Source organism: Halichoerus grypus, chromosome 4, assembly GCF_964656455.1.
Source record: "Halichoerus grypus chromosome 4, mHalGry1.hap1.1, whole genome shotgun sequence".
In the NCBI taxonomy this organism is placed as follows: domain Eukaryota; kingdom Metazoa; phylum Chordata; class Mammalia; order Carnivora; family Phocidae; genus Halichoerus; species Halichoerus grypus.
The window spans coordinates 72,213,909-72,227,145 of NC_135715.1; the positions used below are offsets into that span (position 1 = coordinate 72,213,909).

Consider the following 13,237-nt stretch of genomic DNA (forward strand, 5'->3'; position numbering starts at 1 on the left):
TTTATTTATTATTATAGCCATCCAATTGGATGTGAAGCAGTATCTCGTTCTAGTGTGGATTTGTATTTCCCTGATGACTCATGATGTTGAGCATCTAGTCATGTGCTTATTGGCCATTTGTATATCTTCTTTGGAGAAAGGTCTATTCAGAGCATTTTTCCAGTTTTTAATTGGGCTATTTGTCTTTATTATGAGTTGTAAGAGTTCCTCAATTTTTTATTAATATTATATATTAATATATTTTATATAATTATATATTTAAATATTTAATATCATCTAGATATAGAGTGTAGTGACACGTTACAGATATATATATGTCTAGATTTTAATGTATTCTAGATTTGTATAAATATATACTAGATATTCTAGATACAAGTCCCTTATCAGATATATAATTTGCAAATATTTCCCTCATTCTGTGGGTTCTTCTCACTTTCTTTGATAGTATTCTTTGAAGCACAAAAGTTTTAAATTTTGATGAATTCCAGTGGATCTATTTTTTTCTTTTGTTACTTGTATCATAGTAAGAATCCAGTGCCAAATCCGAGATCATGAAGATTCACCTCAAGGGCTTCTTTTGAGAGTTTTATAATTTTAATTCTTACATTTAGGTCTTTGATCCATTTTGAGCTAATATTTGTGTATGGTGTGATAGAAAGGTCCAGCTTGATTCTTTTGCATGTGAAGTTACTCCAGCACCATTTGTCGAAAAGCCTATTCTTTCCCCATCGAATGATCTTGGCACCTTTGTCAAAAATCAACTGACCATAGACTCATGGGCTTACTTCTGGATTCTTAGTTCTACTCCATTGATCTATGTGTCTGTCCTTACGCTAGTACCACACTGTCTTAATCACTGTTGCTTATAGTTTTTGTGGTAACTTGAAATTGAGAAGTGTAGTTTTACACTTCTTGTGTTAAATATATTCCTAAGTACTTTTTTCTTTTTGATGGCTGTTATAAATGGAATTGTTTTCTTAATTTCATTTTCAGATTGCTCATGCAAGTATATAGAAATATAATTCGCTTTTGTATATTGTTTTTGGACCCTGCAATCTTGTTGAACTTATTTACTAGTTCTAATAGTTTTTTTTTTTTTTTTTTTTGGTGAATTCCTTAGGATTTTCTATATACAAGATTATGTCATCTGAAAATAGAGAAAATCTTACCTCTTATTTCTTTTTCTTGCCCAATTGTGCTGGCTAGGATGTTTATTGCATTATTCACGATAGCCATGGTGCCTCTAATATAATGTTGAATAGAAGTAGTGAGAGTGGACGACCTTGTCCTGTTCCTAATCTTAAAGAGAAGGCATCCAGTATTTCGTCACTAGTATGACATTAGCTGTTAGGGTTTTTTTGTTCTTGTTTTTTGTTTTTTTGTAGATTTGCTTAACAGGTTGAAGAAGTTCCCTTCTATTACTGGTTTGTTGAGTGTTTTTATCATGAAAGGGGTTTGGATTCTGTCAAATGCTTTTACTGCATCTACTGAAATGATCGTATGCCTTTTGATTTTTATTCTATTGATATGGTATATTAATGACATTGATTTTTGGATGTTAAACCAATCTTGTATTCCTGGAACAAATCCCACTCAGTCATGGTGTATCATTCTTTTTATATGTATTCAGTTTGCTAGTGTTTTGTTGAGCTTTTTTGTATCCACATTCACAAAAGATATTGATCTGTGGTTTCCTTGTGATGTCTTTGGTTTTGGTATCAGACTGCCCTCAGAATGAATTGGGAAATTTTCCCTTCTGTTTTAGAACAGTTTTTGAAGAATTGGTATTAGTTATTTAAATGTTTGATAGAATTCACTTGCCATCTGGGCCTGGGCTTTTCTTTGTGGGTAGTGTTTTGGTTACTAATTCAATCTCTTTACTTATTATAGGTCTATTTGGGTTGTCTGTTTCTTGCTGGGTTAGTTTCAGTAGTTTATGTCTTTCTAGGAACCTATCCATTTCAGGTTATCTAACTTATCGGCACACAATTAACAATATTCCTTTATAATGCTTTTTATTTTAGTAATGCTGGTAGTAATGTCTCCTGTTTCCTCTCTGATTTATTAATTTGTCTTCTCTCTTTTTTTCTTGTCTTGGCCTGTCTGTTTAAATGTTTTCCCATTTGTTAATCTTTTTTTTTTTTTTTTAAGATTTTATTTATTTATTTGAGAGAGAAAACACGAAAGAGAGAGCAAGCAAGCACGAGCCGGGGGGGGGGGGGGGCAGAGAGAAGAAGAGGGAGGGGCATGAGAGGGCAGAAGGAGAGGGAGAAGCAGACTCCCTGCTGAGCAGGGAGCCCGATGCGGGGCTCGATCCCAGGACCCCAGGATCATGACCTGAGCTGAAGGTCTTAACTGACTGAGCCACCCAGGAGCCCCATCCAATTTGTTCATCTTTTCAAAGAACTAGCTCTTGGTTTCACAGATTTTTCTCTATTGTTTTTCTGTTCTCTACTTCATCCATTTCTACTCTAATCTTTATTCTTTCCTCCCTTCTGCTTCCTCTAGGTTTAGTTTGCTGCTCTTTCCCTAGAGTTTTAAGGTGAAAGAGTGGGTTATTGACTTGAGGTCTCTCTCTTTTCTCAGTGGAGGCATAAAGCTATAAATTTCCCTCCAGGCAGCTATAAATGTTAGCTCCATCCCATAAGTTTTGGAATATGACATCTTCATTTTCATTCATCTATTTTCTCATTTCCCTTTTGATTTCTTCTTTGTTTCATTCACTAGTTAGGAGGGTGTTGTTTAATATGTGGGCTTCCCAAGTTTCTTGCTGTTACTGATTTTGGTTTTCATTCTACCGTAGTCAGAGAATACTCTTTGTATTATTTCTGTCCTTTTAAATTTGTTGATGTTTGTTTCATGGCGTAGCATACGGTTTATCCTAGAGAATGCTCCACGTACACTTGAGAAGAATACATAGCCAGCTGTGATGGCTGGGGTCTCTTACAGGTGTCTCTTGGGCCTCTCTGGTTATTAGTGTTGTTCAAGCCCTCTGTTTCCTTTTTGATTCTCTGTCTAGTTGTTCTGTTGAAGTTGGGATATTGAAATCTTCATCTATGATTGTTGAATGGTCTATTTCTGTCATTTCTCTCAGTTTTGGCCTCATGTATTTTGTTACTCTGTTGTTAGTTGCAGATGTTTATAATTATTATATCTTCCTGATGGATCGACCCTATTCTTATTATAAAATGTCCCTCTTTATCTCTAGTAACATTTCTTGTTTTAGAGTCTATTTTATCTAATAGTAGTATAGCTACTTCAGCTTTCTTATGGTTGCTCCAAAGCTCTGCTTTGAATTTTCATAGACTTTGATGGGCACTGTAAATGAGTGAAGAAATTACCCCTTTTCCTTTTTACCCCCCTTCATCTTTCAAATGAAATATTTTACCAATCAACCAACTCTCCTTGAGCACTAAGTATGGTCCCCAACACGAAAACCTGTGTGACGTGAAAACTCTTGGGTCTAGATTAGAACCCTTTCATGGGATTGGTTCATCCTCTTCACTTCATCCTCAATAAATTAAAATCACATCCTCCTCTAAAATAACGAGGAGTCCTCATGACCAGAACTTAGAGGTAAGAAACTGAAATTGAAAAGGAAATCAGGAAAAATTTTATTAAAATCAGAGGACTATGAAGGTTTTAGGAAAAAGATGTTTACTCTTGAACTCCTCTTCAAGTCAGAAAAGCTTCCCCGAATTCTTTGGGTCGTTCACTTGCCCCGAACGCAGTGGAAGAACCCCCAAGTGATGCTGGTGGGAAATGGCACGGAATGAGGATGGCATGCTGGGACCCCTGTGTCTGTGGGGCTTACTGTGCCAGAGTGAGTACAGATCTCAAAAGGAAAAAACACATTTAAAAAAACAGATGTAATACCACTCAGAGCAAGGGTCCCTGTTTGATCTTTCCCTGAGTCTGAGCCCACTTGTTGTCCTAGAGGAGGATAGCCCCGATCCTGCCATTAGAGGAGAGCACCTCACATTCTGGGCCAGTTTCCTGTCACTGCTCTGAGCTCTAGGAGTTCAGAGAGGGGAGGGTGGCGTGACCTCTGCCTAGCTGGGTGTTGGCACGAGGCCCTGGTGACAGTGTGTCTGCGCTGTGAGTGTGCCGACAATCTTTGGAGCAGCTCTTCCTCGCTCAACAACCAGCCAATTTGGTCTCAGGAAACCACTCTGCAGTGCTGGCTGGGTTCAGAAGTCATTTTTAATTTTGTGACAAAGACAAATGTGTCCTAGGGGAGTAGTAAGTGGTTTTACTGGTGATATTAATGGAACCGTGACCTCTTCTGTATCTATGGTCCTACAAAACAAAAAATGTTTGTATTATAATATGTCAGGCAAGTTCATTCTTAGCCCTTCCTTGAAGCAAATTGTAGAGGAAGTATACTATTAATAAGCCCAGAGCATAGTGTGTGTGTGTGTGTGTGTGTGTGTGTGTATGTGTGTGTCCACAGTCATAACCTCATTTGCAAACACAGTGGATTTTAACCAACTGCTGACTTGATACAAATGATGTACCTTGAATTGTGTTGGGATGGACACAATTCACTGAAGTTCCGAACAGAAGTGCGGTGGGCCCAGGGCTGATATTGGTATTGGCTTGTCGAGGCCGATAGTTGTAGTCAAATTCAAGTGTTGGGGGGATCCCAAGTGACAAAGAGAAAGGAAACATTCAAAGGTACATGGAGTTCACCTCTTCTGTTTTCATTTGGGATGGGAATTCATTAGCCTAGACATGACTACACTGATGTTTACTATTTCCTGCCCCGACTTTTTATGCCCGTGCCCTTGGTTGCAAATAGTTGCTTAAGGAGACAGTAAATTAAATGTGAAGGATTTACAGTTTAGTTACATGAATTAAACCGTTTCCTGGTGTTTGTGTTTACCTTGGGACTCACAAAGAAGACGAAAATATAGACTCACAGGAGGAAGGAAAGGAATGATCAAATCCCAATAGTTTCTGCTTGAATGTCTAGCTCAGCAACTTTATTTAAGGGAGGAATTTTGTGCTGATAAGTGAATCTTTGTCTCTGTATAATTAACTTTTCCTCTCTGCATATGTTGCTACACCCACTGAGCTCTCCTAATAGACATGTAACTATTAACTGTGCAGTGTTAATGTCTATTGGGCAAAACTAAAGTAAATCAAATGGCAGAATTGATAGTTTTCCTCAAGTAAAAATGGATGCTGCTTTATAATTTGAGACTTAAATTTAATAATTCAAAATGTTATCATAAAATAATACATGATCATTCTAGAAAATCTGACAAATACATAAAAAGGTAGATAAGAAAATAACAACAAAGCCACTGCTCAAACATTTTAGTGTATTTTTTTCTATGCCATAGACGAATATATAGTTATACCTTTTATAGTTAAGATCATGGGTATAATTTGTGATTTTCATATATCCCAACCCCCTCTCTCCGTAAGTTCAAATCTCTCATAAAAATAAGAAAAGTAAGAGCCAGCACATATCCAGTATTAACTGTCTGCCAGGTACCATTCTAACCACTTTACATATATTCCTTCATGTAACCCTCATAATAGCCCTTTGAAGTAGATTTTTGCAAATGAAGCACAGAGAGTAAAATGATTTGCCTGAGGTTTCACAACCAGTAAGGGGGAGAGCCAGGATTCCAACCCAGTTTGCAAAGTGTGAGCTCTGAACCCCCACCATCTGCTGACGCCCTTTGACTCAGCCTTTGTAACCGCCCTGTCCCCAAGGCTACCCTCACAGCCCTGCCCCTGGGTGATTGTCCTCTTCTCAGAATTCCTCTAATACTAGACAGTATGACAGGGCACATCCTTTCCCCACTGTGTGTGTGTGACAATCAGGCTGAGTCTCTGAAGAGCAGTTGCCGGCTACAGCCCTTGTGGGGCTGGGTGGGGGGGTGGGGGGAGTTGCAGCCCTGAGGGTGGTACAGGGGAAGGTCAGGAGATACTGGCCTCCAGGCCTGGCTCTGCTCACCTCACTTCACGTATTTACACCTCTGTCTTATCTGTAAAAGGACAGAGTTGTTGGATAGCCCTTCATCCATTTTGTTAGGTCATTCATTCATTCACTGACTACATGTCAGACTGAGATGCGTACAATCTGTCTCCTCTCCTCTAGGAATTCATCAGCCAGTTTGTAGCCAGAGAAGTAACCTGCCCGTTGAGTGTAGAGTGTGTGAAGTGTGGTTATTGGAGAATGTTGGGGATTTGGGGAGGGCCCCTAAGGTGGGCTGGGGCGGAGAAAGGGTATAAGGAAGGGGCTGGCCTAGCAAGGCTTCCCAGAGGACAAGGAGGAATTCTGTGTCTAGCGTGTGTCAAATGATTCCATCTTAAGCAGGCTACACCAATGTTACTTTTTTTTTTTTTTTTGAATTAAAACTACAGGAATTTATTGTCTCACATTCTAGAAACTAGAGGTTGAAATCAGCGTGTCAGTGGGACCATGCTACCTCTGAAACCTGACAAATAGAAGGGGGCTCCTTCTATGTCTCTTCCTACCTGTGGTGGTTGCTGGCAATCCTTGGCAGCCCCCAACTTGCACCTCATCACTCAGTCTCTCCCTGTGTATTCATGTGGCTTCTCCCCCCACGCCCCCCACGTCCATCTCCTTGGGGCCATCTTCCTAAAAAGGCACCAGTCATACTGGAGTAGGAACCCACCTACTTAACTGATAATTCCATAAGCAATGACTCCATTTGACCCAATTGAGGTCACATTCTGAAGTACTGAGTCACATTCTGAAGTGAGGACTTCCACATTTTGGTTTTTGGGGGGGACACAGTTCAACCCACAACAACTTCATAGCCACCATCTAGTCCAGGTAACCACTGCCTACTTACTGCTGTGTGTCTCCATTCTCCATTCAGCGTCCAGAGCGAGCTTCCTTAAAGTACAGTAAGCAGGTGGGGGGACTCGTTGGATCTTTCAGGTCCAGTTGGAGAGAGTTAACACCATACTTCTTTCCATCTGGGTGTCTAAGGCTGAAGCCAAGGGCAGAAGATGGGAACACAGTGACTCCTGAAGAGATCATGAGATGTCAATGGGTCCCTGAGGGTGAGGGCATGGTAGGCTGTTCGAATGTTCCTAAAAGATCTGATGCTCATTCTGGTCCACAGAGGAACCACAGAGAAGTTGAACAGGTGGTTTGAATCCTTTTGGCCTCTGAGACTTGGCCAGATGCCATTCTTCTGAAGGGTGGTATCTTGGTGATTATTTAAAGCGTTTTCCAGCCCTCTCTGCATGCACTGGGACATATTGTGCTATTAGTAGATACCTAGCACATACTAAAGAAATCTAATATGCCTAGGAAATCAATGCAGTCCTCAACACCGCTTCTCCAGGCTTTCCCCTGGCCCTGAGCAGCTCAGAGCTTCTCACTCATTATTAGTCTGCCGGGAAAAGTCTTGAAAACCTTTAAGTCAGGCTTCTGTCATTCAAATGCTAATCCTCTCTCCAAATTGACACCTCTGCATTACCTCTGTCTGCTCCAAGGTCAGCTGACCATTGCACCCAGGGCCCTTTGACTCCTTACAAAGGCTCTGGAGGGCGCTTCCTGAGGCATTTAGCATAGCTGTGGTAAGAAGTGTATGCAGAATATTCTTCTTTCTTTCTCCCTGCACTTTTATGGCTTTTTGCAATAGTGACCTAAACCCACCCCACCCCCACCCACCCCACACATCACAATGGCATTTTAGGGCATCAGGGGCAATCTGACCCAAGGTCAAGACCTCTTTAAGGAATTTGGTTTATTACAGAAGCATTCTGTTTCTGGGCAAAAACAAAGAGGGCCAAATTCAGAGACAAGAATGTGAACTTATGGATTATATTAAGAGGGACTCGTGTCAGTGACCATCCCACCTCACCCAGCTACGGTGTCTAGATGTTGTTGATACAACCATTTATACATATATATATATATATATATATTATGTATTTTTCATTTTCTTCTCATTCAGATACAGGTAGACCTTTCTTAGAGATGCACAGTGAAATACCCGAAATTATATATATGACTGAAGGAAGGGAGATCGTCATCCCCTGCCGGGTCACGTCACCTAACATCACTGTGACTTTAAAAAAGGTAAAACCGAGCAATGCTTCTCTCAGAAAATCTTTACTGCAAGTGAGCACAATGAATTTCAAGTCCTTTTATCTCTCTGGAATTATTTTCTCACACATTTGGGCTGCTCAGTGGACTTTTCTGGAATATCCTTTTACTATAAAGGATAAGTGCTAGAAGTCACACCCAGGCATGTACTTAAATGAAATATCATGACAATGTGGTGGGCATAAATCTGTGTGAATATAATGAAAGAACAAAAATCATGCAAATGTTCATATATTGCCACAAATCCAAGTGTTTGCAAATGTGAGAAAAACCAGTTCTGTTGCTTATACAAAGTAATAGCTTGGCAGAGAGTGGTTACTCTAGATTTTTGCTAAGGACAGAACTGTGAGACAGGTGCCTGTGGACCCACCACCTTTAGTTTGGGTTGTGAAGTTCCTGGGAACAAAAAGCTTATGTCCTGCTGGGCAGCCAAACCTAGCTGCTTAGGGAAAGGGAAAAAAAGGGAGTGGGGGCAAGAAGGCTACACATGACGTTTTTTTCTTCATATCAAGTTGTAAACCATGCATGTGGAGAAAGAAAAAGATTTGGGATGGAATCTAATAAAGATAAAAGCTAAAATGTCACATTCTAGCTAATTCATCGGTGCTAAGAGTTTGGGAACAGACTAGGGTGAAGAGGTGGACAAGCACTCCCCAAATGGAAAATGGTGGTGAGTCCCGAGAGCTTTGAGCTTTAAGAGGAAAAGTTAAGCCTTTCTCAAGGCAGCACGAAGCACCACCATCATGCTGTAGGTACTCACGAAGTGTTTGGTGGTCGCAGTAGTCGAGTCTGAAAAGCTTGGAGGGATTTCCAGTATCACTAGAGTCCTGGAATATGATGGAGGTGTCTCCCAGTCTTCTTCCCTTGAATTCACTTTCCTACATTATTGATTTGATTTAAGCCCTCAGGATAGTCCATCGGTGACAGGTTTTAGCTTCCATTATATGTATGTGTCACTGCCAGTAATTATAAAAGCATTGTATTTCAGAGCTGGAAGCATCAGAGGAGTTTAAACCAATGGGTGGAAGGAAAAACTGAGATTCTGGGGGAGTTGGGGACCTCCCAGACCACACTGGGCATTGGAATCCGTATCTTGACCTCTCCTTCCGTGCCCTTGCCACCTTGGTTAATGGTTTAGTTTGCACAGGAGAAAGACCAGAGTGGTTAAGAACAGAGCCCCATAGCACGCTGCCTGGATTCTGACCACCCAACCACTTAACCTGCTGGACAAACTGGCAAATTATCAAAACTCCCTCCACCTCAGTTTCCTCATTGGAGAGATGGGGTCGCACCCACCTCACATGGATGTTAGGAAGTAACTGAGGTGATACATAAAAAGCCCTTAGAACAGTTCCTTGTACAAGCTGAGCGCCATTAAGGGTTAGCTGTTATTATTTATCTAACAGCTTAATACCCAATACTTGATTTATTATCAAGTGGTATTTATTATCAAGCATGGTATCCACTCCTCTTAGTCTGAGGTAATAATCACTGTGTGATGACCGTGGAACATACCACGGGGCTGCGTTTTGGTTCTAGTGCAGATCATTTGTCTGTTGTAAGAAACAGTCCCACATTCCCCCATGTAAAAATATGAGGGGGGGAGCTTATTTTCTCTGTTTTTCTACCTAAGATCTATAACAGACATGAGAGAACGAGAGAGGGGGAGAGAGAGAGGAAGAGAGAGAAGGAGGGAAGAGAGAAAAGCACACTGTTCTAATAGGGATTTGGGTTTGCCACATATATATGGAAACTATTCGAACCTATTATGTATGTATGTCGCCCTAAAGTTATAAGATCTTTTCCACTTCTCCACTTCTCCTTTTGTCCCTTTTAACCTGCTGTCCCCTCCCTCTCCTTTCCCCTGCTAGTGTTGGCGGAGTTGTAAGCCGGAGACAGCCTCCCTGTCTAGTCCTTTCTCTCGGGGCTGCCCCTCTGCGTGCCTCTCTGTGACACTCGTAGGCACCACCACAGCTGATGAGCTACATGGGCTTCTGCTAGTTTAGCTCTTGGCAGCTCGGAACAAAGCTTCTTGGTCAGTAGAATCCTACTAGTGGCCATAAGGGCAGATTAGAGTAAGCTAAACTTCCTCTGAAACCTTAAAGGAAACTTTAGTGTATTTCTCAGTTGTGCTGAGGAAGTCCATCAGCGAACCTTTCTTTTAGATTCGGTACATGCTCGTGTTCACCTATGTTTAAAGCATCATAGGTCTCGATCCCTGACTTAAATTTGTCTGAGCTTTCCCCTTAATAATTTGCACCAAATTAGAGGAGAAGGTTCTTTTCCTCCCACTGGAGATAAAGCCTTCCTAAGCCTGCAGATAGAATCATGATTTACTAGAACACTAAATGCATCCTTCACTTGCTTGCAAGTTCCTCATAAACAGGGTGCAGCTCATTTCAAAGCCGTGTGACACTCTGGTAACACAGACAGACGCAGACATGCTCACTGGGAGAGGGCGCTGGTGACGTTTCCCAGAGGAATTTCTGCCATGGAGTCACAAATCCCAGCCAGATTAGCTCCTTCAACAAGCAATATAAATAAATGATAAACAGAGAAGCGATGCAAGGTGCACTTTTTAGAAGATGAAAAAGATCTGAAACATCTTCAGGGCAGTTTGCCCTTTCCTTTTTAATCTGTTGTGGGAAGGGAATCTGATTTTTTTCTTCCCCCCTTTTCCAGCAGGGCATAAGTCATAGTGGTTGTCAGAGATGCCTCTGAAATTGGGCTGGCAATCTGGCATCAGGGGAATTTGGCTGGGTCAATCAGTGGAGCAATATCCCCTTTATAAAGCCTCATCCCAAGGCGGATTGTTTATATGGTAATCTTTAAAAATAAAATTCTTGGCGTCCAGCGGAAGGCATAAGGGAAAATCAAATCATGGATTCCTTTCTTCTGTTTGGACTCAATGTGTCTGGGAATACTTCTAAGAATGTGAGAGCACTTCACTCACGACAGCATCTCCGGCCTCCACATCTGTTTGCAGCTGTCTTCACTGTCCATTTTCCTGGAGTTTCCCCTCCCAGAGGCAGAGTCGAGGCCCTCAGCCTTCCCAGAATGATAACCCCAGCGAGCACCAAGTGAATGCTATGAATCTCAAAGGACTGGGAATTCCTTAGTCCTCTGAGGACAGCCACCTCTTTACTAAATCATGAAAAGTGGGAGGACAAGTTATGGCTTGTTAAAAGCTCCAGATGATGAGGCCCAGGAGGGTAACCTGGCGGCCCCAGTGGAAAAAGTCCTAGTTGGTTTCTCTATGGAGTCTCAGGCCAGTCCGTTACAAGGATGATTCCCAGAGGCCAAGCGATACGGGCTCCCAGTGCAAGTCTGACAGGACAGCTAGGTCTATCCCGGGTGGGTGCAGCTTGTTGCCGAGGCTGATAACGAATTATCGTAATTACTGTAGTTTATCATCATAATGTATATCTTGCTCCACGGGAAGAAAACTCAAGAGCCCATGATGACAAACTAAAGTTTTTACCTGGACCATTTTCATTTTCAATGAAAACTGTGTTTCCACAAATTACGAGGGAAAGAGTATTGCCACAGTGCTAGTACGATTTTCTTAAAACATCTTTTTTTTTTTTTTTTCCTTTTCAGTTTCCCCTTGATACCCTGATCCCGGATGGAAAACGAATAACCTGGGACAGTAGGAAGGGTTTTATAATAGCAAATGCAACATACAGAGAAATAGGGCTTCTGACCTGTGAAACAACAGTCAACGGGCATTTGTACAAGACCAACTATCTCACCTATCGACAAAGTAAGTGATGTTCCAAAGGCATGAGCGCAGGCGAAAACACCAAAATGCAGGGAAACCTTGATTTAAAAAAAAAAAATCTCATTTCTTATGCTTGCAGCCAATACCATCCAAGATGTCCAGATAAGCACTCCAAGCCCAGTCAAGTTACTTCGAGGTCGCACTCTTAGCCTCAACTGCACTGCTACCACTGATTTGAACACGAGGGTTCAGATGACCTGGAGTTACCCTGGTGAAGTGAGTGGCATTTTTCTCTGGCTTCTGGAGGGCAGTATTGCTTTCTGGCAAGTGACATGCCGCTGGGTTTTTGAGGTGGGGCAAAATCAGCATCTTCTGACTCATGTGGCAGTTCGAGTGAACAAGGAAGCTGTGGGTGTGTTTCCGGGGCTTCCCTCGTCTGATGTTCCGTGAGTGTGTGTGCGTAGATACAGTCTTTTGATGTGTGGAGGTTTTGTTTTGAAGTATATAGGCTGGTATTTCTGTTGCATGATTCCGGGTGGAAAAGGGGATTATTTCATCCTTGGAAACTGTTCTCTGGGATTTAGAGATGAGAGGGAAATTTATCACTCAATGCCAGGCAGGGCCTATCTGTGGTAAGAACAACAACAAAAAGCTGTTGTCAGCGCGTTAATTTCAGATACCCGCAGACAGCGAGGCACCTGATTGGAGCATGTTTGGAAAAGATATTCCAAGCCAGCCGGCCAGTATCCCCTTTGTTCAGTGACAAAGGAGCAATGCTGTCCTTCAGAAAAATGAGAAGAATGAAGACTGAGTCGGGGCTCCTTATTCAGACCAAACGTCCCTGCAAACAAACAGTCATCGTTTGCAGGCGTGTAGATGGGGAATCGATGATCAGCTGTTGTCACCGCGGCCCCCATTGGCTGGGTGGCAGTATGACGGATGGGGCATATCCCAGGCCCAGTCGTGTGTTCGGTCATTCAGATTGCGCAATCACAAAAGTTACCGATGATTAAATTTTATGCTGAAGATTAATGCGTCAGCCCCAAGCTACTGTTATTTCTCATCAACATTTCTTGCCATGGAAATAGAATAACTTGGCAACAAAAAGATGCAACAAGTGCCCTGTAGGAACACATTAAGGACTCGTCAGTCCTATTTTCTAGAAAGTGATATTGTTTCATTTAAATAACAATGCTATGACTTGCAGCAATTGTTTCTGGGTTTTGATAGAAGTCAGATATTCTCAATAAACGCCAGGAGGGAACAAACTCTTATCCTGTTGGTGGCTGTACGACAAGATATGATAAAACATCTACTGACCGCCAGTTACCTTCGAAAATGGCGCTGTCCAATAGAACTTCATGTGATTGAAATATCTTTTCTGACTAATACAGTAACCACTAGCCACAGGT

General features: G+C 41.7%; 1 protein-coding gene across 1 annotated transcript in view; it reads left to right on the plus strand.

The window, feature by feature from the left end:
- Window positions 1–13,237, plus strand: part of FLT1 (fms related receptor tyrosine kinase 1) — a 170,878-nt gene that overhangs the window by 41,758 nt on the left and 115,883 nt on the right. The window contains exons 4-6 of the mRNA XM_036077056.2: window positions 7,953–8,077; window positions 11,705–11,867; window positions 11,965–12,101. Of these exons, the coding sequence (XP_035932949.1) occupies window positions 7,953–8,077; window positions 11,705–11,867; window positions 11,965–12,101 (425 nt within the window). The remainder of the gene's footprint in view (window positions 1–7,952; window positions 8,078–11,704; window positions 11,868–11,964; window positions 12,102–13,237) is intronic.